Here is a 26,964-nt window from a genome sequence, read left to right as displayed (position 1 = left end):
ATAAGGTGAGGGCTTTCTGTTTAGAACCTATGGAAAGGTACTTGAGAAATGTCCTGGGTCAAAACATGGAAACGCTCCTCAGCTGATGACGTTGAGTCTAGACTAGACACACACAGACACATACCCTTTGCTCCCAGGAATCAGCCATCTGCTTGTTAAGCGCACAATAAACCGGCAGGTGAACCATCCATTGCCGTGAGGAAGGGGTCAACCAGAGGCTGTGTGGTGCAGGGAGAGGCCAGGAGGGTGGTTTCCAGGTCAGCCTTCATCCTAATTACTTAGTGACCTTAAACATGCAGAGCTTTCAGTTACTCCTAGATAAGAGAGGGCTAAACAGTCAGTAAGTGTAATTGTGACTATATCCATCAGAGAATATTTATAGAATTACTTGTGCCTGTGATAGGTCCTGAAGGAAATAAAGAAATGGTTGTAAGATACCATTAGTGCCTAAAAGACAGGAGGAGGAAAGCTGATATTTATTGACCATCTGTTGTACCCAGGCATTCCATGCATTGTCTCATTTAATTCTCACAATAATCGTATGAGGTCCTTACTGTTATTGTCCCTGATTTTCAAAAGAAGAAACCGAGGCATAGAAGGATCAAGTAATCCTCTAAAAGGCACACAGCCAGCAAGTACAGAGCTTGAACCCAAATCTCTGGGACTTCACAGCCCATGTTCCCATCCTATTGTCAGTTTATAATCTTGCTGGGAAACGCAACAGTAACAGAGGAACCAGTTAAAAGGTAACCTGTAGGATGATACCCAACGTTGAATGCTAAAGTTGCTGGAGAAGGTTCATGAAGGAGATGGAACTGGAATTTTAATGTCACTACTTGATTATTTTACCTTTTGGCTCATCTATGAGTATTTTGAGAATTCATATGGAAATAATTGTTTAGCAACAATTACTGAAGGAATTTACACAAGAAGCAAACAGACCGTAGGCTTATATCATGCTTCATTATTATGCAAATAATTTTCTTTTGGGATAGGCTTATATCATGCTTCATTATTATGCAAATAATTTTCTTTTGGGATCTTCTCTTCCAGATTGTCACAAACACAGAAGGCAATAAAGACAGCACTTAGCACTTTCTATGCCTATTAGATGCCATATCTTTTACAACAGATGGACCCTGCCAATCTCTTCTCTCCCCTTTATGTGCCTTTGTGCAGTATAAATTGAAGAACGGTACACCCCACTCCTTATTTCTCTTCACCCTGGGCCTAAATGCTATCTTTGAGGCACATATAAGGGGGTAGGAATATGTCCACCAATCCATAGAGCAAAAGTTGAAAGAAGGCCCCAGCTAGCGAAGAAGGGCAGTATTTTTCTTATCTTGTGAAAGCAGCAATGAACCAGCTACAGTAATAAGTGGTTCATTCTCTGTGTATAGGAAGGAGCTCCCAACTATTTTGTGAAACAAATTATTCTTTGGCTAAAGCCTCAAGTAGGACCTAGGGTGGGAAAATGCCCACAACCACCATGTTCTTAACTTGAGGTTTCTAGCCAGGTTCTCATCCTCCTTGAGATGTGCCCACAGTCATTTAAAATGCCAGCCACTTGCGGACATTACCACTCCCTCCCAGGGAGGTAAGAATGTGCTTTAGTTCCCTGTGGATGGCGGGCAGAGACATGGCAGCATCCTCTGGCCTTTCCGCCCTCTTCTGGTGTCAGCAGGAATCAAGCTGACGTGTCACGGATGTGGTTTTCAGAGGTCTGTTGAGGGGTAATAGCAGAAGGTGGAGGTGGCTCTTGGATGTTGGATCTGGTTGGTTTTTTTTAATTTAATTTTATTGATTGATTTTAGAGAGAGAGAGAAACATTTGTTGTTCCACTCATTGATGCATTCATTGGTTGCTTTTTATTTGTGTCATTACCAGAGATTGAACCCACGGCCTTGGCGTATCAGGACAATGCTCTAACCAGCTGAGCTACCCAGCCCGGGCTGTTGGATCTGTTTTTAATCTGTTGGGAGACTCCCCAGTGGTATAGGAATTGTAGTGAAGATAAACACTATAACCTTAAAGACTTTTTTGTCACTCAAAATATTCATAATCCGCCCTGGCCGGTTTGGCTCAGTGGATAGAGCATCGGTCTGCAGACTGAGGGGTCCCGGTTCGATTCCGGTCGAGGGCATGTACCTTGGTTGCAGGCACATCCCCAGTGGGGGGTGTGCAGGAGGCAGCTGAATCCATGTTTCTCTCTCTCATTGATGTTTCTAACTCTCTATTCCTCTCCCTCTCCCTTCCTTTCTGTAAAAAATAAAGTAAAATATATTTTTAAAAATATATATTCATAATCCTTAATTGCCATTTACTTTCACAAAAACTAAGGCAGTCTAGGACAGGAAAGGTTGAGTTGGAGTGTGGGATGTAACCATTTGTGTTTTTCTCTCTTTTATACACTCTACAGAGGAGGTAGGAGTTTCCTTAATACAGAGGAGTTTGAAGCAGGAGGGTCAAGTTTTTATTCTGAATGTGGGGAAGAAGAGGAAAAGGAAATGAATTGTCTAGTGTTTTTCATTATTCAATTTTTTAAAAATGCATTCTGCAGGCACTTCTATCAGTGACCACATCGCAACATGTTGAGTCAAGTCTGCCGCACTGGCTTCCAGCCCTTCAACCAGCGTCTCCTGCCCTGGGCTCAATCCACAGCTCTCTCCAGATCGCGTATGTACCATAGGAGACTTAGAAATATGTGGGGAGTTTGGTCGGCCTGTGTTTCAAACAAGGTTTTAAAGGAGGGAAAAAATATGAAATGGCGGAATTGGACAAAGACAGTAAGCAAGGAAGCAGCCTACTGGTGAAGTGTTCTAAGTGTTTGTATCAAGAAAGGGAAACTTTGGGACATAATAGATAGTTTTATGGAATAGAATATGGTGATAGTTTCTTGAATATATACTTACCTCCAAAGTTATCCAGTTGTTTACATTAATTGTGTACAACATTTTGTATGTCAAATAAATAAATAATTCAAAATGAAAATGAAAATGTAGTCCTGGTTCAATTGGTTGAGCATCATCCCATGCCCCAAGAGGTCACTGGTTCCATTCCCGACCAAGGCACATGCCCAGGTTGCAGGCTCGATCCCCAGAAAGGGGCAGCTAATTGCTGTTTCTCTCTCATCGATGTTTCTCTCTTCCCCTCTCCTTTTCTCTCTCTAAAATCAATAAAAACATTTTTAAAAATTTGTTTAAATAAAGTGTTACCTATATTCATTCCCCCTAGATTTTTTACAGACTATTTTTGTGCATTACTTTTTTTGTAATTAAGTATTTTTAATATTAAGATAATTATAGATTCATTTGCAGTTATAAGAATTAATACTGAGACATTCCTTATGTCCTTTACCCATTTCTCCCAATATCTCAGCCAGGATATTGCCATTGATAGAGTCAAGATACAGGATCCTTCAGGTTTCTCCTTTCAAGCCATCCCCCTCCTCCCTACCTCTACCCCCTGGCAAATTCTACTGTGTTCTCCATTTTTATAGTTTTGTCATTTCAAAATGTTATACAAATGAAATCGTACAGTATGTGACCAGTGGTGGTGGCTTTTTTTTTTTAACTCAGCAAAATTCTCTGGAGACTCATTCAATTTGTGTGTGTAAACTGGCTCCTTTTTATTACTGAATCGTATTTCATTCACCCATTCACCCATTGGAGAGCAGCTGGTTGTGTCCATTGTTTGACTATTACGAATAAGGCCTCTCTGAACATTTAAGTACAGGATTTTGTGTGAACATAGTTTTCATTTGTCTGAGATAAATGCCCAAGCGTTCAACTGCTGGGTCATGTGGTAGTTAGTGTTATAAGAAACTGCCAAACTGTTTTTGTAGAGTGGCTATACCTTTTTATTTCACACCAGCAGTGTATGAGTGGTCCGCTTTCTCTTCATCCGCACCAAACTTTGATGATGTTTTATTTTATCGATTCTGATAGGTGTGTAATGATATCTCATTGTGGTTTTAATTTGCTTTTCCCTGAATGGCTAATGATGTTGAACATTTTTTCATGTGCTTATTTGCCATTGGTATATTCTCTTCAGTGAAATGTCATTTGCTCATTTTTAATTGAATTGTTTAGTTTTTTACTGATACTAGTCCTTGGTCAGATATGTGGTTGGGAAATATTTGCTCCTAGTTTGTAGTTTGTCATTTCATTCTCTTAACAGGAAAGTTTTTTTGTTTATGCTTTTTTGTGTTTGTTTTTTTTTTAATTTTTTTTGATAGGTCCAATTTATCAGTTTTTACTTTTATAGATTGTACTTTTGGGGTCACGTCTAAGAGCTCTTTGAATAGCCCTAGATTTTCTTTTCTTTTTTTCTAAAAGTTTTATAGTTTTACATTTAAGTCCATGATCACTTTGAGTTAATTTTTATGCAAGGTGTGAGGGTTAGTTGTTGCAAGGTTCATTTTCTGGCCTATGGATGTGTAGTTGTTGCAGCACCATTTGTTCAAAGGCCGTTTATGATATTTTGAATTGGCTATCCCCTTGATAACACCTAAATCTTATCAACAGTCTGGCTCCAAACCTTACTGCAGAGGACGTGCTTATCAACTAATCGAGCTTATTATCTGGAAAAATCTCTATTTCCCAGGAATGTGGAGAAGAGGTCAGGGTCTGGACGTAGGCTCCCTGGGTTTGAAAACTAATTCTGCTACTTGCTTTGTAAGTAACTTAGTGACAGCAGCTGTGGGTCACTAATTTTATGGGTTGGCATGTTGGACTGGGCTCAGCTGCACAGCGGTTCTGTGTCTGTGTTAGTTTTCACATTGGCTCAGGGCTGATCATTGAGGGTGGGGGTGGGGGTGGGGGTGAGGGTGAGGGCTCTGCTGGGATGATAGATCATCTCTCTTCCATATGGTCTCTCATCCTCCAGCAGGCTATCCATGGCTTCTTCACATCATGGTTGGGGACAGAGCAAGTCATAGGGCCAGCTCAGATTCAAGGGGTGGGAAAGTAGACTCCACCTGTTGGTGAGAGAAGCTTCAAGTTTTGAGGCCATTTTTGCAATCTGGTAATGTTGGTGAGTTACTCAACTTCTCTGGGCCTCGGTTTCCTTAACTAACTCATAATACCTAAGCCATGAGTATTAACTTATGAGAATTCAGTAAGATGACGATGATGATGATGATGATGACGACAATGACAACGATAGCTAACACTTTTTTATAATAACAGCTAATACTTGAGTTTTTATTTTGTGCCAGTTCCTTAGTGAATTAACTCTTTCCTTCCCTCACAACTTTATGCCGTAGGTAAAGGTTACAGCAAGTAAGTGGAAGGCTGAGATCCCAATCCAGGCAGTCTGGCTCCAGAGTCTACCCTTGACCTTTTATATATCCTCTCCCTATAAAGGTGTATGAATAGTTAACACAGCTCTTGGTATATATTAAGTATTCACTTCAGTATTTTTATTGGTGATAATGTTTATTCTCAGTAGCCTCATTCACAGAAGGAGGCACTTTCTGATCTTGTCCCTAGATTTATTTTTCTATTTTTGTATCCAGATTTTTCTGGGGGCCTGGAGCCCTGTGTTCACTGACCATGATAAGCAGAAGAGAACTAAAGAAATTAGAAGGGCAAAGTGAGAAAGCATATACATACAAACACAGGGAAGTGGAAAGCCAGGGAGGGAGAAAGAAATGATGTCAGAGTTCCTTCTTGTTCAGGCCTGGGACACAGCCTCACTGATTGCAGAGCTTAAGGGCGCTGATGCTGAAAAGGTGAAGGGCTGATCCTCCCTTGGAGTATGACCCAGGGCACTTCTGAGGAATATGAACAACCTTACTCCCCCACCCGCAACCCCGAAACGTACACCCCTGTAGCCCCTCAGACTTAAAGCCTAAAGATTCCTTAGAAGATGGGAAGAGATTACCCATCCAGAAGCCTTAGATTTTTCCAAAGTAATCAAGGCCTTCCCAGTCTTCAGTATGGACCCTAAAGAGTATAATACACTGCAGAACATAAAATAATGCCACCAAGAAAGGTAGGGTCAATCTGGGAGGTGAGAGTGTTGTTAAACAGGATACCCAAAAAGCCCTGGGTTCCATAGAACTGTCCGTGGTGATCTAGCCCACTGGATGTGACTGAGCTTTTATGAGCTTGAAGCCTTGTGTGGCCTCTTGAACCTTGTCAGCCCTGATCTGCTGTGACCCAGTTGCCAGCAGCCAGAGCGACCCTTAACTGCCTGGCACCGAGCCAAGCCACCCTCTGCTGATATAGGCTGTGCATCAGGTGTCTCATGCTAACCTGGCCTGATTTTGATTGGTTTCTGTCATCTGATCACCTGAACTGACATGTATGCTACTACTTCCACCCATGTCAGCACACTTCCAGGACAGGACACGCCCTGTAGTGACAGGAGAGAAAGATAGCCAGCAGGCCTGGTCTGAGAGCTATCTAAGGGTACATGATACTGGGTGTACTAGTAACTTGGAGCTCTGCAGCCACTGATGATCCCAGGTCCAAATCCCAGCGGAGTTAGGTCTCTCCCTCTACCACCTCTCTCTCTGTCAGGTCAACTTTTAAGCTTAGACTTAGGTGTATATATTGCTTAGGATAGGTAATATCCTTGAAGACTGAGCCAGGCTACCTATATTGATGAACCTAATGAAGAAAGGGAGTTCTCCAGGGAACTTAGCCCCAAAAGCAAACAGTCCTTTGGTCTCTGGGATCTCCCAGCAGGAAGAGGCAAACCACCTGTTAGCAAGGGTGCCAAGCACCAGGGGTGTCCCAGGTGATGGACTTAGTGAGCAGCTTTCTGCCAGCAACTGGACTGCAAGCCCATTCTGAAAGGAGACCATGTTATCTCCAGCAGGCTTGAAACATAGTCACTTTAAAAAGTGATTATTTAAGAGGGGGAAGGTTTGTGTGTGAAGGAGGCAGAGAGGGAGGAGAACACAACGATCTTCTGATGCACAAGAATAAGATTCTGCCTGCTGTCCCCACCATTGTTACAGCCCAGAGAAAAGGCTAGAAGCTGGATTACAGTTAGAGTTGGTGGTGCATGGTCAGGAGAGAGAGGCAGTGGGTCTAGGGAAATTCTGAGGAAATCTGTAAATATAAATGGAGGTAATAATGTTTGACTCAAGTGGAAGAAGTTATTCTATAATAGTATAATTATAGAATGATCCAAAAGGTGACTTAGAATGATTACTTTTAGTAACTCATTAATGCCTGTAATGACACAGAGAGAGCTCTTGGTGTGGGGAGGGGATGCCTAAAGTGTAGTCTGCTGAGAGCCAGTGTGGCCTGTTGCCCATGTTGTCTTGCTTCTTACAATCTGGAATCCCACCAAGCGAAAGTCCATTCGCGGTGAGTGAGACCACCTGTCAACCACTCACGTCCACAGCCAGCTTCTCTTCCCTGTGCAGGCCTCACCTGCCCTTCTGCCTGTGCCCTCATTCTCCTCTGTGTTCGGTACAGTTAGGTCAGGGGCGGGTAACAGAGAACCCAAGACAGTAATGGCTCAACCAGGATAGAAATCCATTTCTCTTTCCTTTGAGAGAAGCCTGGGGTCCTAAAAGAAGGGAGGCAGTCAGGGCTTCCAGGGAGTGCGTGAAGTCATCAGGCTTCCGCGCTCCTTTTGCTTCGCAGCTCTACCGTGGTTTCTTACGGTCCACAATGGATGTTTGAGCTACAGACTTCATACCCACGTTCCAAGCAGCAGGATGGACAAAGGGAAGAAGGAAGCTCTGTTCCTTTTCCTTTTTTTTTTTTTTTTACATTTTTTTATTCACCTTTAATGTAATTTCAGTCAAAAACGCATCAGTAGGCAACATAACATTGGATAAGAAGGGGAGGAGACTCTAAGAGGCAGAATGGTTCTGTGGGTAGAGTAATTGGAGGGCTCTGAGCGTTGCACCTTGACTTATCTGGGGACAAATAATAGCCATGAATTGGCCCAAATAGATGTGGTTGTTGGCAGCCTGAAACCAGGCAGTGTGGGTTCAGATCTCATGCAGGAAGCTCTTTTCTTTTTAAGGAAATTCCTTGAAGTCCCACATAACATTTTCATACGTACTGTGTTAACCAGAACTTAGTCACATGCCATGTCGAGGTGAGCAAGAAAGTCTGGGAACTGCAGCCTTTTGACTGGTGGCAGTGCACCCTGCTAGAACAGGAAACCTCCTAATTTGTGAGAGAGGGCAAACGGGTAGTTGGTAAGTAGTTTGTTGTTTTGTTTTGCCTCCTTAGAAATCTTATACAGTTTTGCCCCCCCCGCCGCCCCCGCCCAAAAGGAATCAGTATGGGTTGCTTAAGGGCAGATGTCCCAAGGGATAGAAACAAAATGTCTGACTCCAACATTACTCTTCCTGGATTCATGCTGCCTTGTCAGAGAGAAACTTTGTAGCTAGATTAGTTATAATTTTTTATTATTATTACTAATTACTTTGCTCTTAATTGCCTTTGCTAATCAGACTCACTCTCTTTATAGTGATGTGGCTTTTAAAGCACATATACTGTATTTTTATTATGAAAGCAATGCATTTTTACTGCATAAATTTGGAAAACATAGGTAGGAATAAAGAAGAAAATTAAATCACTCACAACCCATGAGATAAAATATTAATGTTTTGATTTATTTTCTGCATCTTTTTTTCTGTGCATTTAGACACGTCTAGGAAACATACCATGAGCATTTTCTTGTGTTATTAAAAATCCTAAAAATGCTCATTAATCTATCTGCCCTTTTTTTGGACACTTACCTGCCGATTTTTCCTATTATAAATAACACCGGTGAACAGCCTTCTGATGAATCTCTTTGTTTTGATCTCTGAGTAGTTTCTTAGAATAAATTTCTGAATGTGGAATTGCTGGATGAAAAGATGCAAACATATATTTTTTTTTTTTTTTAGAGAAGAAGAGTGTGGGGAAAGAGAGAGGGAGAGAAACATCAATGTGAGAGTGAAACATCAATCAGCTGCCTCTCACATACCCCCTACCTAGGATTAAGCCTGCAACCTGGGCAGGTGCCCTGACCAGGAATCAAACCTGCAACCTTTCAGTTCGCAGGACGATACCCAACCAACTGAGCCACACCAGCCAGAGCAAAGATTTGTGAACGTTTTTAAGGTTTTTGATGTATTTTGCCGACACATCTTCAGGAAAAATCGTTTTTTTTTTTAAACTCTTCACCAGTAGTGTTTGAGTGTACCTGTGACCTGTGTAGTGGGTACATGCTAGATATGACTTTTGATATACTGGTTTTACTTGTTTAAGACTGATAAAACTATTTTTTGATAGCTAAACTGGTTAATGCCGTGCATGTATCTTCTAATGAGACAGTATATTGTGTTTTTCTTTTCCTTTTTTTTTTTCATTCAACTTTGGGGACTGCAGATCCTGTCCAGCCTTCAACCATCAGAAATGTCCGTTCTTGGAGCAACATCCCATTTATCACCGTACCCCTTAGTCGCGCACATGGCAAGTCTTTTGCCCACCGCAGTGAGCTGAAGCATGCCAAGAGAATCGTGGTGAAACTCGGAAGCGCCGTGGTGACCCGAGGGGATGAATGTGGCCTGGCACTGGGACGCCTGGCATCTATTGTTGAGCAGGTAATTGCCAAGATGGAAAAGTCTGCTGACCCAAAATAACATAGGGTTGTTTAAGCTGTCAGTTCAGGTTTATCAGCTTGTACTAATGATCTTGGTTTGAGTGGAATAGATTTAACCCAACCTAACACTCCCTCTCCCACTGAAGGCCAGTGGGAGGCAGCATCCTAGGGTTAGCAAAGGGGATGTCAAGGAGTGGAGCTGATTCTGCAGCTCATCTCTCTGGCTGCTTAGTGACAAGGAGCATACATGTCAGTGATTCTCAGTCCTGCTGCACATTAAAATTCTCTGAGGACCTGGAGGTGCCTGGGCTGCACACTCAGTCATTTAATACGAAAGGCCTGGTGCGCGGATTTGTGCACCAGTGGGGTCCCTTGGCCTGGCCTGCGGGGATTGGGCCCAAACTGGCTCTCCAACATGCACCAAGGGGTCCCGGATTGTGAGAGGGCACAGGCCAGGCTGAGGGACCGCACTGGTGTACAATCGGGGCCAGGGAGGGAACACGAGAGGGCTCCAGGGCGTGTTCAGCCCGTCTCTCTCCGTCCCAATTGGCTGGACCCCAGCAGCAAGCTAACCTATCGATTGGAGCGTCTGCCCCCTGGTGGTCAGTGCATGTCATAGTGACTGGTCGAATGGTTGGACACTTAGCATATTAGGCTTTTATTATACAGGATGTGTCTCTAGGGTGGGGCTTAAGCACCATTGTTTTTAAAGTTTCCCAGGTGACTCTAATACATACTTAGGGTTGAGAGCTCAGGGGGATGGATGTGTGTAAATATTGAACTTTTTCCTGTTTTGCTGGGCCTTTTGTTTTTCAATCAGTCCAATAATCTTGAAATAAATGGGAGCTATCACTGCAAAGGTTTTCCAAGGCCAGATATTTAAAAAGGACTCACCAGACTCCACAGAGAATACCAATGTAAGGCAATTTAAGGCAATACAGGCAGCGAGAGAGAGAGAGTGCAAGTAAACAGTGGGGGTCTGAGAGACAATCCCCTTTTTCATGCCCCCCAGGGACCTTACGTGGAGACAGGGACAACACTTAGACTCCAGATTGAATCACAGGATATTTGTGTAAGGAATATTGGCTTTAAAAGGGCTCAAAGCTGAAGTTTCCGGTGGGGATTTAATGCTCCACTGGTCATGCAGTCAAGCCAGGCCAACCACAGATTATCAGTAAAGAAACTGACCTTGGGGGTTGACAGTAGGAATTCTGGACTTTAAACGTGTCACAAATCCCACTACCCTTATCTTTGCCAAGAGCAAGGATCAGCAAACTTTTTCTGTAAAGGGCAGATAGTAAATGTTTTATGCTTTGTAGGCCATGTCTGTGTCTTCTCAGTTCTGCTGTTGTAGCACCAAGGCCACCTCAGACGATATGTAAATCAGTGAACATGGCTGGTTCCAGTAAAGATTTGTTTCTAAAAACTGGTGCAGGACAGATTTGACCTGTAGGCCCTAGTTTGCCAGTGCCTGACCAAAGTCAAAAGCAGACACCAGGCATCCTGGAGCTAAAGCAAGAGCTTTTCCACTCTGCCTGTAACGCACCTCGATCCTATATAACCATCTTTTCCGTTCTTAATAACTTTACTGAGGAGCTGGTATTAGGAAACTGCTAACCTGAAATTTAATGGCATCTTCTTATATTTTCTCTACTGAGCAACGTTCATATCTGCCTCCCAGATTGAGTCCATGAAATCAATTCAGCTTAACAAGTATTTGTGTAAGGGCTACATTTTGAGGGGCTTGGGAGCCAGGACTGGGACTCCCGAAACAATTAGGTGATTGTTGAAGACAGTAAGTATTCAAATGAGTAGGCCCAAATGACAGTCACTGATGAGTCCAGAGATGGGAAAGTCAAATGACAGTGTGGTTATTCTTGGGGCTTCCTAGGAGAGCTGGGACTCAGCCTGGGCCTTTACAACTGGCTGGATTTGCACCAACAGAGGGGAGCTGTTCCATGCTGCTGAGTGCACCATGTGAGTGGCGCCCCCGGAGTTGTGCACAGTGTGAGTGGCGCCCCCGGAGTTGTGCACAGTGTGAGTGGTGCCCCCGGAGTTGTGCACAGTGTGAGTGGCGCCCCCGGAGTTGTACACAGTGTGAGTGGCGCCCCCGGAGTTGTGCACAGTGTGAGTGGCGCCCCCGGAGTTGTGCACAGTGTGAGTGGCGCCCCCGGAGTTGTGCGCTTCTTGGAAGAAGAGGCTCTGCAGGTGGATCCCACATGGGGGACAGGGAGCGGGGAGCTTGTGAGCAGTGGCAGTGATCTCTTTAGGGAGAATGGGAAGTGGAACATTCCGTCAGGCAGAGCTTTGGCAAGGTAGAGGAATTGGGGTCCAGTCTCAAGCAGTTTGAAGATTTTGAGCAAAAGAGAAAGTTGATGAAAACAGTGGGGAGAACTTGGTAATGATTTCTTAGGTCACCAGCTCCCCTTCTAGAAACATGCATGGACCTAACGGAAGGGCTTTCTGGATCAGGGCAGTGCTAATATGTCTTATCCAAAGCACCTGATCATGTTCACTGGACGCAGGAGCTAACTTGGCTTCCACTGGCCAAAGATGCAGAGATAATCACTGCAACAAATTTAAACACATGAAGTATGTTTAATCCATGAATTCATAATGATACTTTAAAATGACTCATTGGTCATCTTTGGAGGATACTAGAGGACCTACTCATTACTTTAAAAACTGGTAAATAAAGGAAAAGAGGCACACATCTGTCCTGCCTTTCATAAACAACCCACACCTCAAGGTGACCAAACACTTCATGAAGGAAAATCTCCCTTATGGATGTGTTTAGCCTATGAATGAAGAAAAAATGAATAAATTTGAATGTCAGCCATTTGAAGCCCTAATAATGAAGAGAGATCTTAGTGCCGATCATAAGTAGTAGCTAACATCACAAAAAGAAAGATAACCAGGAATTATGTATGTATCCCCTTGATGGACACCATGACCTATAAATTCTTGACAAAACAAATCAAGCCTCCATACCTAGTAGCAGTTTATAGGAATATAAAATACAGCATTAAACTTACACCACAGGCCCTGGCCAGTGTGGGTCAGTGGTTGAGTATTGACCTATGAACCAGGAGGTCACAGTTTGATTCCCCATCAGAGCACATCCAGGTTGCAGGCTCAATCCCCAGTAGGGGGCATGCAGGAGTCAGCCAATCAATTCTCTTTCATCATTGATGTTTCTATCTCTTTCTCCCTCTCTGAAATAAACAAAAAACATATTTAAAAACAAACTTACACCACAGGGACACAAAGTTTAGGAAAATTTAGGCTGGGAAACCCTGAGAGGACAAGCAACCTCAATTCTTTAACAAAAAGTAGCAAGTGGGGAGGGAATTCTGGAGGATGCACCTGTGGATTAAAGGAGATGTAAGAGACATTTCAGTTCATTGCAGTATATGGGCTTAATTTACATCTCAGTTTGAGCAAGCTGAAAAAAAATGAAGAATTGTGAACACTGACTTGATATTAATAAATTATTTACTAGTAAATGTTTTAGATGATGGTGGTTTTATGGAGATATATATATATATATATATATATATATATATATATATATATATAGAGAGAGAGAGAGAGAGAGAGAGAGAGAGAGAGAGAGAGAATGTCCCCAAAAGATGTATACACTAACAGCTGGTAACTCAATTGATGTTTCTGCTTTTTTTTTTTTTTTAATATATGTTATTGATTTTTTACAGAGAGGAAGGGAGGGGGATAGAGAGTTAGAAACATTGATCAGCTGCCTCCTGCATGCCTCCTACTGGGGATGTGCCCGCAACCAAGGTACATGCCTTTGACCAGAATCGAACCTGGGACCCTTCAGTCCGCAGGCTGACGCTCTATCCACTGAGCCAAACCGGTTAGGGCTCAATTGATGTTTCTTTCTTTTCAGATTTAACCCATTGGAATATATAATTATTCAAAGTGTGTATACATATTTGGGTACACCCTGTATGTTTCCTGTCTTTTAGCAATTACTGCTAGAATATTTACAGAAGAAATCGTATGTCTGGGGCCTTGGGATTTGTATTGAAATAATGGTGGAGCTGTACAAGGAGTATTGGAAAGTGAGATATTGGCCGTGAGAGATAGTTGTTGACGAGGGGTGATGAGTACATTGGAATTCATAATACTGTTCTTACCACTTTGGTTAAGTATGAGACTTTCTGTGGTAAAACATTATTTTTTAAAATAACTTTGTGAGTTCCTGAACCAGGTTAAAGGGTTCAAGCATCAGGAATAATGGACGGGTTAGGAAAATTGGCTGTATTTGCATCTTGACTCTGGTTCGTTTATGTGGATCTGTCCAAGGTAGGGAAAAAAGTGACTGGGTCCTGGGCAGACAGAGCGGAACAGGGTGAGCATCTGTCTCTGGTCCAGCCAAAGGTGACTGTATCAGACGTACCCCCTTAGGATTTGAATTCATCTGCTAAGTTTATGTTGCAATTTCAGCTCCAAACTTTTCTTCTGGCCTTTTTTGCCTGTAACAACTAGGCCTTCTGCAGACACCAAACTTCAACAGACACCATCAAGCCCCGTAGATGCCAAGCCTGGCTACACACCAGAATCCCTTATTAAAAACTTCTGATTTCTGTCCGCCACCTGCTTGCCAGATTTCAGTTAGCATGTAGGAATCTATATTTTTACCAAACGACTGGGGTGATTCTTCCCAGGGCCAGCCCAGCGCTGGTCCATAAACCAGCATTTGGGATCCACTCAGCTGTCCATCCTGCCTGCATTTCTTGTGAAGAGAGGAAAGAGATGTTACAAGTGACTCGTGGTGCCCTTTTCTTCCTCAATGTCAGGTGTCAGTGCTACAGAATCAAGGCCGAGAGATGATGCTGGTAACTAGTGGAGCCGTAGCTTTCGGCAAGCAACGCTTGCGCCATGAGATCCTTCTGTCTCAGAGCGTGAGGCAGGCCCTGCACTCGGGGCAGAACCAGCTGAAGGAGATGGTGAGTGCTGCTTCCCACCCCTTGGAATGGGCCCTCAGCCCTCCTTCCCTCTCTCTCAACTACACCTTGTCTGTTGGTATGTTCCAGGCAATTCCTGTCTTAGAAGCCCGAGCCTGTGCAGCTGCGGGACAGAGTGGACTGATGGCCTTGTATGAAGCCATGTTTACCCAGTACAGCATCTGTGCTGCCCAGGTGAGAGGCTGGCCTTTCCAAGGGGGCGGGGGACCCGTGAGGGTGATTCCCTTGGAGCAAGAAGATCGTGACCAGGGCTGTGGAGCCAGGCCACCAGGAGATAGTCTGGGCTTCAGCACTTGCTAGCTGGGAGGTCTGGAGAAAGTCTTTCAGTCTAACCTTTTTGTGCCCGTCTCTTCCTCTGAAAAATGAGGATAATATCAGTGCCTACGCCCGAGGGTTTTTCGATGGGCTTAATGAGAAAATACTACAGGAAAAGCATTTAATGCAGTGTTTAATAATAAGTGTTAGCTCTGGTTGTTGTACTAGTACCTCTTAGGGCTGCAGCTGCTAATTCTTCTGAAGATAGATATCTTTATTTCATTGGCTTGCTTCACCTGGTAGTGGTTGCCTTAGATACCAGCTAAGCATTGAAGGCAAAAGGAATGTTGGTGATTTGTTAGGTTTATATTCATTCAGCAAATATTTTGGGGGTACCTATGATGTACCGAGGAATCATGTTAAGTCAGCCATGGTTCCAGTCCCCATGGAATTTAGAAATTTTTAGTGATTACCTCTGAATGTTCTAGAACCTTCTTCCTAACTTATTTCTTTTTTACCTAAATTTCCAGAATTTTAAGAAATTGTATTTTTCATCAACTAAACAACTACACACTGAATAGAAAAATCTAAATATTACAAAACAACCGAAGATAACCTAACTCCAAGGTTATTCTTTTCAGACGCCCTTGCTGCCTCTGATCACTTACACAGGGGTTATTTTACACAGGTGATGCTATATGTGCACCTTTCACTTCCCATTGCTTTGTGTCCCCCTCATTTTCACAGTTGTTATTCAGTGATGTTCTGGAATTATACTAGTGTGTCCTTGACAAAGTGAGCTGAAACAGGAGATGTGGACTTGTCCGCCTGTTTCCTATGGCTGGAGACCCTACTCTGTCATCTTAGCTTTTGTATTTTTTTTTTCCTGTTAACATAAATATAGTGAAAACCTCAATTTCTGTCACCATTTATTAGTTCTTCTCTGCTACAATCCAATGACAGTTTAAGTCTTTAATTTTTTTAAAATGCCTGGAGCCAAATGAGGAAACTTAGGTCCAGGAACTATGTTTTTTTGTGTTTTTTTGTTTTGTTTTATTTTTAAATATATTTTATTGATTTTTCACAGAGAGGGAGAGGAATAGAGAGTTAGAAACATCGATGAGAGAGAAACATCCATCAGCTGCCTCCTGCACACTCCCTATTGGGGATGTGCCTGCAACCAAGGTACATGCCCTTAACTGGAATTGAACCTGGGACCCTTCAGTCCGCAGGCCGACGCTCCATCCACTGAGCCAACAAACCAGTTAGGGCCAGGAACTATGTTTTTGTTTTGTTTTGCTTTTTTCCAGGTTTGATTTTTTTTTTTTTAGGTGTTTTAGTTGTTGGTTTTTTGGTGTTTTGTGTGTTTTTTTAAATATATTTTTATTGATTGCAGAGAGGAAGAGAGAGATAGAAACATCAATGATGAGAGAAACATTGATCAGCTGCCCCCTGCATGCCCCCTACTAGGGATCGAGACTGCAACCCAGGCATGTGTCCTGACTGAGAATCGAACTGGAACCTCCTGGTTCATAGATTGACACTCAACCACTGAGCCACGCTGGCCAGGCAGTTGTTAGTTTTTTAATAGGTTTTTATTGCTGTTAGAGAAGAAGGGAGAGGGAGAGGGAGATAGAAGCATCAATGAGAGAGAAACTTTGATCAGCTGCCTCCTGTATGCCCCCTACTGGGGATCATGCCCGCAACCTAGACATTTGTCCTGACCAGGAATCAGACCAGCAACCTCTTGGTGCATGGGCCAACCACCACTGAGCCGCACCGGTCAGGCTTTTTTTTTTTTTTTTTTAGTGAAAGTTACATTAAAAGTCAGTGCATAGTGACCGTCATTTCCATTAAGGATGTGGAAGAAAGAGCTCTGCCCCTTCCACTTCCCAGCAGGCATCCGCCCTGGGCCCCTCTCTGCCTTCCCACTGTCTTATCTACCAGGAGTCTGCGCCCTGGGCCCTCTCTGCCTCCCCACTGTCTCATCTACCAGGAGTCTTCGCCCTTTGTACCTTGTCCTGTGGCTCCTTGTTTTCTTTACTAATCTCGTTGTGAAGACCATTTTCAGGGGCTGTGGAAATCTCCAGTAAGTTATCAGGTTAAAGATTTAAAACAAGTAAAGCAGCTTATTTTTCCTTCGTAGACGTGACACTGATTTGCATGGTAACAGGTTGTCCTCCAGGCACATACTTTCCTCCCTTGGGGCGCTTGTCTCCTATCTTGCTTGTTCGGTTGTGTGAGCAATAGGTGTTTTCACTGGGCCTTTGTACCTTCTGCTCACCTCTCCTACATACATGTGTTTACTTTTATTGTTTGACCTTTCACCACCAGCACTAGAATCCATTGTTTGCTTTTGACTCAGTCCTGTTTTCTATAGGACTAAGCTTTTCTGAAGAGGAGTTCATGATCTATCCTTACAAAAACAGGCCCTATTCCATCTTACCCAAACCCTCACCATTTTTATTCTCCATCCCAGCAGCTGGCACAGGGCCTGGCATTCCAGAGGTACTCAATAAATATTTCATGGGATGAGTGAGTGAATTACTTCCCTTAGACATTACCATTTTGTCTTCCTCACTCGCATTTTGTATGTCATTCAGGCTGCTGTTACCTTAGTTACCATTGCCCAATCCCAGTTTAGGGCTCACCCTTTCCCACTGTTTCAGTCCCTTCCTCCTTGACCACCTGCCTCCAACCTTCCTGCTTCAGCCTCTGCCTTCCACCACAAGAGCCCCTTCCTTAACCATCAGAGGGTTTTTGGTGAAACATTTTTTCATGAGCTTCAGGGTTTGTTGCCATTTAGTTTCTTGACATCATCTCCCTTTACCTCTCTCCCCTGCTAAACCCTGCCGAAAACTTGGATTCAGGCAGGGAAGCAGAGCTGACCACCAGCTCTCCACTCTGCCCATCCCCTCCCCTGAGCTAAGTGACATGTAGCCCTTCTTTCAGTGTGTGACTAACGGGTCACCTCCACACACCTCTCAGATTAGCCCACATGCTCTCACAGTCTTTGTAAACTCCAGTAGTGGTCGGCTGCAGAGCGGGAACAGTGATGACACAGCCCTATTTCCTTTTATCTCAGACACTTCCCAGCAGGGAAAACCATTCATTCATTCGCTCGCCAAATGTTTCTGTGCCTGAATCAGATGCTAGGATACAAAGGTATTTTAGAAGTTAATGACATTCATTACTTTCCCCCAAAGCCCTCCAAAGTAGATACATTAATTTTTCTTAATTTTGTAAATGGATGAGATTTGGTAGTGCTCTGAGAATTAAAGTACTTTTACAAGAAGTCCTGAACATCATTAAATCTTCCAAGTCATTCTAACTTTTCCGTCGTATCTCAAATAATTGGGTAGGCATCCAAAGATGTATGTTCCATCCCAATCTGTGTAGGATCGCAGAATCCTAATGTTTAACTTCTCCAGTTTTAGCATTTTTTTAAGCTATAACTAGGAATTTCATCATTTTTCTCCCCCCTGTTTTTGATCTATTTAAACCTTTTAGATTTTGGTGACCAACTTGGATTTCCACGATGAACAGAAGCGCCGGAACCTCAATGGGACACTTCATGAGCTCCTCCGAATGAACATCGTCCCCATTGTCAACACGAATGACGCTGTTGTCCCCCCAGCTGAGCCCAATAGTGATCTCCAGGGGGTAAATGTGGGTAAAATGCTCCAGAGGGTCGAGCATGCCAGAGACACTAACGCCACGAGATGCTGCATGTACTAACACCGCAAGTCTGACCCTAACGAGGTGGAAATTGGGAGCGAGAGGTGTCCTGACCAGTGGGGCCCGAGCTCTCCTGGAGTCAGAGGGTTTCCTTCAGCGGGTTAGGTGTGACCGTGATTGAAGATGCTGCTGTGAGCATGGCTTGTGTATGTCGATGGACAGAAAGGTGCATGTTGGAAAGGGGGGTTGCCCGAAAATGGTGTTTTGCAGACAGGGGCCTGCAGAGCCTGGCTGAGTGCTTCTGTGAACTTCCTTTTGAACTGTGTAGCTCACTGACGACTTTTCACCTGCATTCCAGGTTATTAGTGTCAAAGATAATGACAGCTTGGCTGCCCGGCTGGCTGTGGAAATGAAAACTGACCTCTTGATTGTTCTTTCAGATGTGGAAGGTACAAAGTAACGCCTTTTCCTTTTATCCAGCCTTTGTTGTAAATATGACATGTGTGAGCATGAGTTTCCCTCTTTCTTTGAATCCTTCTGATCTTTTTTTCTATGGGACATAATTTTCTGAGCCATGTGGTCTGACGAAGGGTTTTTTATGGCTCAGAAGAAGGGGGGCGGAGTCTGGGAAATGCAGTTTAAATGCTGAAAGATTGTCATTTTCCAGCACTTTGATTTTGTTTTTTATAACAGCTTTATGGAGAAGTAATTCACAGACCATACCATTCACCTATTTAAAGTTTATATTCCAGTGATTTTTAGTGTCTTCATACAGTTTTTCAACCCTCACCACAATTTTAGAACATTTTTATCCCCACCACAAGAATCCCATCCCCATTAGCAGTCACTGGTCACTTCCCCAGAGACTCTCCAGCCCCATGCAACCCTCAGTCTACATGGTCTCTATTGATTTGCCTGTTCTGGACATTTTATATAAATGGAACCATACACTAATGCTGCTTTGAACCTTCATGTACAAGTGTTAGTGTGGATGTATTTTTTATTTTACTGAGGAGCAGAATTGTTGGATCATAATGTGTAACTCTTTGGAAGAAGTGCCAAACTGTTTTTCAAACCATGTATATACCATTTAGCCATGCAAACCATTTCCAGAATGGTACAAAGTGCGCCCTTTTACAATCCCACTCACAGTAGACAGGGCTCGTGTTTCTCCACATCCACAACACTTACCTCTTGTCATCTGCCTTTTTTATTATAGCCATTCTAGTGGTATGGAGTGGTACATCATCTTACTTTTTATCACTTTCAGTTTTTAATGTAATTCATAAGACACATTGTTTTAAATTGGAGCCACTGCAGAAAATCCAGGCTGTGTGGCCACCTTGGCTTATGTATTACTCCCCTCTCCCTCCTCAGGGAGGGGCCCCTTGTGGCTCCAGTTGACTCTCCATTCACTCTTCCACTTTGCTGAGTTGTACCCATTTACATTTTGACCCATAAAGAACATGATAGCTGTGTCAAAATAAGCCAAATCTACAGGATCCTTAACGTCTCCATTACATTCCCTGGAGGTCTGAAAAGCCTATTGAGTACCCAGCCCACCCCCCAGGCAGGATAACCTGTGCCAAGGACATGGCCATGCTCTGCCGCTGGCAAACATTCACTTATTAAGCTGGTTATAAAATATGCAAGGTGCGTCCTGGAGCTGTTCCTCAGCGGGGTGGACTCCTGGAGCCCCCCGTTCTCCTTCCTGGGTAGAGCTGATGGAACAGAATCCTTCTGGAGGGGTTAAGTACAGAGTGGTTGGCAGTACCCGGGAGGCCTCTCTTGGACTTCCATTAAAGCAGTATGATTGACCCTTGTTTACTTTTTAGGCCTCTTTGACAGCCCCCCAGGGTCAGATGATGCAAAGCTCATTGACACATTTTATCCTGGAGATCAGCAGTCTGTGACATTCGGCACCAAGTCCAGAGTGGGAATGGGTGGCATGGAAGCCAAGGTAAGAATCTGCTGCCTTTACCGCCTGTAACAGTTATAGAGCCAAAATACCATTTTTACTTTTGTAATTCTTTATGGGCTAATGGTGCACATGCTAGGCACATACACAATTACGTATGCACATATCTAAATATGGGCTTGATGCATATTGTGTACCTGTATTTAGTCATGTTTGTGTATGCATTCTCTTTTATTAATATTATTATTATTTTTTTTAAAATATATTTTATTGATTTTTTACAGAGAGGAAGGGAGAGAGATAGAGAGTTAGAAACATCGATGATGAGAGAAACATCGATCAGCTGCCTCTTTCACATCTCCCACTGGGGATGTGCCCGCGACCCAGGTACATGCCCTTGACCGGAATCGAACCCGGGACCCTTCAGTCCGCAGGCCGACGCTCTATCCACTGAGCCAAACCGGTTTCGGCCTCTTTTATTAATATTATATAGAGTGAGTGTTCATATTGTAAACTCCTTAAGGACAAGGTCTGTATAGTTTTCATAATTCGTAAATCCTCTAATGTTACCAGCTCATTTTTTGATGACATCTTGCAAAAGTTCTTCTCTCCCATTAATTTTTCTAAGAAGTTAGGCCCTTAAGGTACAGCCTCATATGTAGCAATGGTAGAGATGAGGACAACAGCCCCATTTACAAAAGCTAAAAGTACTCAGCTTCAGACTTGGCCAAACACCTGACAGGACACTGAGTTGAGGCTCAGTGCGTCAGATGTGGACATGGGGAGTCCCAGTGTAGAGTCTTGGAGAGAGAACACGTGAGCATGAAGGGCAGACTGGCTCACTTTTAGGCAGCACTTGCTACGGTTGGATTGGAAAGAGTGATGGGCTGGGTGTGTTTTCGGAGCTTTTTAAATTGTATTCTTAAATTGCTCCGTATCACATTGCATTTTAAATCTTTCGCAAATTTAAAGTGCAGGTGACAAGACCCTACAAAGATCTGAGTCTCATCTTTGGGTCTGACCTCTCCTTTAGGTGAAAGCGGCCCTCTGGGCTTTGCAGGGTGGCACTTCGGTGATTATTGCCAATGGAACCCACCCAAAAGTGTCTGGGCATGTCATCACAGACATCGTAGAGGGAAAGAAAGTTGGCACCTTCTTTTCCGAAGTGAAGCCTGCAGGTAAGTATTCTTCATGGAGTCCTGTGGTCGATGACAGCTAGTGACACCATGACTTAGATGGGACCAAAGGCCGAGCTGTCATTCTGGGAACAGAGATCACAAAATTGATGTGCTGATATTAGGAAATGTGGTGTTTTGAACACTATTTGCAAAACAATTTTGCTTTGGTTTTGTAAAATTTATCTAACCTTCCTACTTAGGCCTCCTAATTCTCTCTAAAATCACTAAGTTAAAGAATATAAGAAACCATTTTAACAACAAACATTGTGGTAGGTCTCGGCTGGATGCCAGATGCAAACATGAGAGACGCCTAAGATATAGCTTGTGCGCTCATGTGTTCACATAGATAGACCTGCATCACAATCTACAGTCAGGCATGTAGACTCGTTAGGAAATGTCAGCCAAAGTGGAATTGAACTATGGAGACATGAGTTATATTGTCTACCCCAGAAGTGCAGACAAGTTTCTTGTGTTTATGCCCGAGTTAATCTGGTATGTCCTTTTGCCATTTTACTGGTCAGAGTGGTCTCTGTATGTGCAACAAGCATAGCAAGATACCAAGTGTAAGATCCGTGCATGTGAGGAACCTATGCATGTGCTGAGATAGCGACAGGGAACGTGCTGACCGTGGTCTGATGTTTGCAATTGTGCTTGCAGGCCCCACTGTCGAGCAACAGGGAGAAATGGCTCGATCAGGAGGAAGGATGTTGGCCACGTTGGAACCAGAGCAGGTAATACCCGACCTAGCTGATAGTTGTGTTGTTCTCAGAGTGAATCATGCTGAGGTTTAGTACACAGTCAAGCCTGCTATCTCCTCCTTTGTTCCTCGTGTCCCCCAGAGTTACCTGGGTTTAGTAGCAAGGCCTGGCATGGCCAGAAGAGTAGATTTAAAGGAGCAGGCATGCTTTCTTCTTGGATACTGTTTGCTTGTTTAATTTTCACCTTTTTTCTAGAGAGCAGAGATTATCCATCATCTGGCTGATCTGTTGACGGACCATCGCGATGAGATCCTGTCAGCCAACAAGAAAGACTTGGAGGAGGCAGAGGGTAAATAACCTGGCAATTTGGAGTCAAGTTTTAAGGAGGGTTTTGTTTAAGTCTTACATCATACTCTACCTAAAGTCAATATCCTTATAGAAGAAGTTGTATATTCTGTATCCTATTTATTGAGGGTTGATGGTTAATGTTCATTGGGCTCTTTCAAACTATACACACTACCCCTACCCGTTTCCAAGATATTCCAGCACAACCCCCATAGGAGCTTTTTTCATTCCCTATATGGCTATTATGGCAATTTCAAGACAAAAAAAGAGAAAAGATTGAAGACCTTACCATTTTAGACATTCAGCTAACAGTTGCTAACATTTCTTGATAATTTTCTGTGTTGCCAGGCATTGTGCTAAGGGCATAACAGACAGAATCTCATGTACCCTGACCAGGAATTTAACCGTGACTTCCTGGTTCATAGGTTGATGCTCAACCACTGAGCCACGCTGGCTGGGCCGACGGGATCTCATTTTACTTTACAATATAGCACTGTGAGGTAGCTACTATGCATTATCCCAATTTTACCGAGGAGAAAAATGAAGCAGTTTTCACATGCCTGAAACCATGGCCAGTGACAGATCTGGATTTAAACCCAAATGGACTGTGTCTGTAAAATAGTTGTAGAATAGTTTATGCAGCCTGTGATGAAAGACAGCTCATCTCCTAGTGTGCGGTCTGCCCAGAGTTAGCAACAGGCCCCGACAGAAATGCCCTCAAGGTGCTAATGGTAGAGGAGTGAGAGGGCTGACAACTAAATATGTAGAGCCAGATAGGCCCTCACTCTGTCTCAGCCTTTTCCTAGTTCTCTGTCTTTGGTACCCTAAAATAATGGGGATTGGTTTTAATGGGTTTTTTAATTTTATTTTCTCTTGAATAAATGTGCCTTAAATTAAACATCCAAGTTAGTTTTATGCCCTTCAAAGAAACCTAGCAAGGCTCATCAACATTATTCCCATTCCTTAACACATGTTTGAGTCATTGCTTTGGAACTTCCTGTAGAATTTACATCTGGTCTTTTGAATTTTTGTAGTATTGGCAAGTCATAAAATAAACTCTCAGAAATGGAAATCTTTGATGACATCCTCTCCATTAATTTAAAGTAAAAGAATTAAGACCCACAGAGGTTAGAGCTGTTTTTCAAAAATCACATGACTCGTGGTTAGCATCCCAGTTATCCCAGTTATCTCTGGAAATTCGTGACAACACACGGTAGCTTGAGAACAGTCCTGGGTACCCATGAGCATGGTAATCTCCTTTCACTCGGGAAGCCCATTGCAGGAAATTTATCCCAAGAAAATACTTCAAGAGGAGAAAACAGCTCTGTATGTCACCATTCTTAGTGCAGGATTATTTGTCACACTGGAAACTGGAAACAACCTGAGTGTCTAATAACGTAAGTGTGGTTAATTGCATTAACCTGTATCAACTCAATGAAATAGTTAGTAGTCATTAAATAATTTTTGCAACATGGAAAATGTACATGCATTGTAAGGTGAAAAACTAGAGTGTAACATTTAACATGCACTATAATTAAAACTTGATTTTTAGTACATGGGAAAATGAAAAAAATTAATCCATATATAATTAAATGATATTGATATTATTTGGTAGAATGATGGTTTAATTTTTTTTTCTTAATATACGGTTGGTTCCTCCCCTCCAAAAAAGAAATTTTTATTATCTAGCTGGCTGTGGCTATTAAAAAGAAAGGGAAATTTTTCATAAACTCATGTCATCATTAACCACAGTGATGATTTGTGATGGGTGATTCCATATGGTTTTTCTGAATATATATTCATGCATATATTTGAACATGTGTATGTATAGAGGATCACTCCATGCATACCATTGTATTTAAATTTAAAGAAAATTTTATATGTGAACTTATAATTCTATTTAAGTTTTTATTTTAAAAGAAATCATCTTCATTGCTTCTAATCATTTCTTATAAAAGATTAAAATAATGCAGAAACATAGACAGCAATCATCACTGTTCTTGATGCCTTCCAGACTTAGAAACATGTCATGTTTGATCAATAGGATCCTACCATACATACTGTTTTGTAGTTTTCCTTTTTCACAAACTGTATTCTTCATATCATATCATATAGCTATTGATGTTAACTGCATGGTAGCCCACTGCCTGATTTTATAGGTAGAACCCAGTTTCCCACTAATATAAAAATGCTGTGATAAGTATCCTCATTACATGCAAGTTCACTCCTGCAAATGACAAGTTTCTGGAGCCGAACTTGCACAAAAGGTGTAGGTTTACATACCTTTATATGACAAACTATTACCCCCCAGAAAAGCTGTGTAAATGGCATATCCTTGTTTTCCCTTAATTCCATGTCTGTTCAAAGACAGCGCCACACGTCCAGTAGGACAGTTGCTGCTGCCCAGGTCTCCTCCTTTATCATCATACATTTTTACACACCCAGGGAGACTTGCCCCTCCTCTGCTGAAACGATTGAGCCTCTCCACGTCTAAGTTGAACAGCCTGGCCATCGGTCTGCGGCAGATTGCAGCCTCCTCCCAGGACAGCGTGGGGCGCGTTTTGCGCCGGATCCGAGTTGCCAAAAACTTGGAACTAGAACAAGTGACTGTCCCAATCGGAGTCCTGCTGGTCATCTTCGAGTCTCGCCCCGACTGTCTACCCCAGGTATGTGACTAATGCCGAGATAAATCTCCCAAAGATTCTTCTTCTTCTTCTTCTTCTTTTTTTTAAGTAAGAACGTTTTATCTCCCCCCCCACCCCATCCCCCAAAAATAACATTTTAAAAAAATACATTTTTACTGATTTCAGAGAGGAAGGGAGAGGAAAAGAGAAGTAGAAACATCAGTGATGAGAGAGAATCATTGATTGGCTGCCTCCTGCACACGCCACTGGGGATCGAGCCCACAACCTGGGCATATGCCCTTGGTCAGAATTGAACCTGGGACCCTTCAGTCTGCAGGCCAACGCTCTATCCACTGAGCAAAACCGGCTAGGGCCAAAAAAATAATTTTTGAGACTTTATTCTTAGGTTGTTCTTAAGGTAATTTATGTTACTGGCTTTACCAATAATTCTAAAGTAAGTATTTATATGTACATTTTACAGTTGAAGAAACTGAAGTTTATAGGAGGTAATACTATTGTGAAACTTATTAATGTGGATCTGGGCCTTAAACCCAGATGAATCTCCCTGACCACGGGAGCCCACCTCCAAGTATATTAGCTCACTAGGCACTTTGTTCCCTCGTCCCAGAGTCCCTGCTAGCCTCCTGCAGGTCCTTCATCTCATAGTTGGTTTTGCCCATGCGAAAAAGGGCCCTTTATCATCAGTGTCTCAGATGGCTTCCTGAAGGTACATCTTAGAAAAAGAATGTCTAGTAGTGATGTAAACTATAATATAATCCTCTTTCAGGAATCTGACATATCACAGGCTCATGTTGAGAAACCATGTATCAAAAGAGCTTGCCAAGCAGCCATGTTCTTGTTGCCCTAAACTTTGTCCCAGAAATGTGAGAACATCCCCCACTGGACTGTCTAGTACGATACCAGCTCTTTCTTTGGACAAGCCGCGAAGTCTCAGGGAGAAAGTCTGTTTAAAACCAAACAAGCAGCACTCTTTACTCCATGGCATCAGTGACCGTGGGAGTCCAGCGTGCTCTGTGGAGGATTCTCCCTGAGGACCTAAAACCAGGCTGTTCAGCACCCAGCCCCTTCTGACCTGTCTCCGCAGTGCCCCAGGGAGAACTGCACAGCCCCCTCTGCTGGTGGAAACGAGTCCCAGTCTCTGTGCAGCCGTGTCCCTGAAGTCTCCCTGCTCCCTTTTAGCCACACTAGCTGACACTTCGCACGCTAAAGGTTTCCTCTTTGGCCCACTAAGGTTCCTCGCTTGGATAGCATCACAGAATCCTGAATCCTAAAAGTTGTATGCAGAATTCAGTGGGTTTGTGCATTTATCTGGAGAACATACATAACTTTTTTAAGGGCTTCATGAGCAACAAAAAACAAAGATTAAGAGCCACTGATCTGGAGGTGAACAGTTTGAGGCACACAGTGTTTTTAGGAAAGTGTCTTTCGCTACTTAAAAAAAACCCAGGTAGGTCCTCCTTTACCCCAGAGCACTCAGAAGGTTAAGCTCCAGGCCTTGGGTGACCAGGTGAGTGGCTGATCCTCCTCCCAGATGGCCTGCTTCTTCCTTCCCAGACAGGCTGTGCTCCGTTCCCAGCATCTCCGCCAGAGCTGGCGGGAGCCTGGTCCTCTCCAGGTCCTCAGCACCAGGCGTTCAGAGCTCTCAGCACCGTGACAGGCCAGAGTAAGATGTGGCCAGCAGTGCTGCCCACC

At 43.2% G+C, this 26,964-nt stretch overlaps 1 protein-coding gene across 2 annotated transcripts in view; it reads left to right on the top strand.

Annotated features, from left to right (window-relative positions):
* Positions 1–26,964, top strand: part of ALDH18A1 (aldehyde dehydrogenase 18 family member A1) — a 36,395-nt gene that overhangs the window by 880 nt on the left and 8,551 nt on the right. The window contains exons 2-12 of one of the 2 annotated variants that reach the window (XM_059660911.1): positions 2,561–2,676; positions 9,354–9,568; positions 14,388–14,537; positions 14,625–14,729; positions 18,321–18,479; positions 18,847–18,937; positions 20,324–20,448; positions 21,440–21,584; positions 22,242–22,315; positions 22,538–22,631; positions 25,073–25,293. In XM_059660911.1, the coding sequence (XP_059516894.1) occupies positions 2,589–2,676; positions 9,354–9,568; positions 14,388–14,537; positions 14,625–14,729; positions 18,321–18,479; positions 18,847–18,937; positions 20,324–20,448; positions 21,440–21,584; positions 22,242–22,315; positions 22,538–22,631; positions 25,073–25,293 (1,467 nt within the window). In that variant the 5' untranslated portion in view covers positions 2,561–2,588. The remainder of the gene's footprint in view (positions 1–2,560; positions 2,677–9,353; positions 9,569–14,387; positions 14,538–14,624; positions 14,730–18,320; positions 18,480–18,846; positions 18,938–20,323; positions 20,449–21,439; positions 21,585–22,241; positions 22,316–22,537; positions 22,632–25,072; positions 25,294–26,964) is intronic. The other variant, XM_059660912.1, reaches the window with a different exon arrangement.

This window comes from Myotis daubentonii, chromosome 13 (genome assembly GCF_963259705.1).
Source record: "Myotis daubentonii chromosome 13, mMyoDau2.1, whole genome shotgun sequence".
Taxonomy (NCBI): Eukaryota; Metazoa; Chordata; class Mammalia; order Chiroptera; family Vespertilionidae; genus Myotis; species Myotis daubentonii.
The sequence above is the reverse complement of the archived record's forward strand: the minus strand, read 5'-3'. Positions and strand labels throughout refer to the sequence as shown.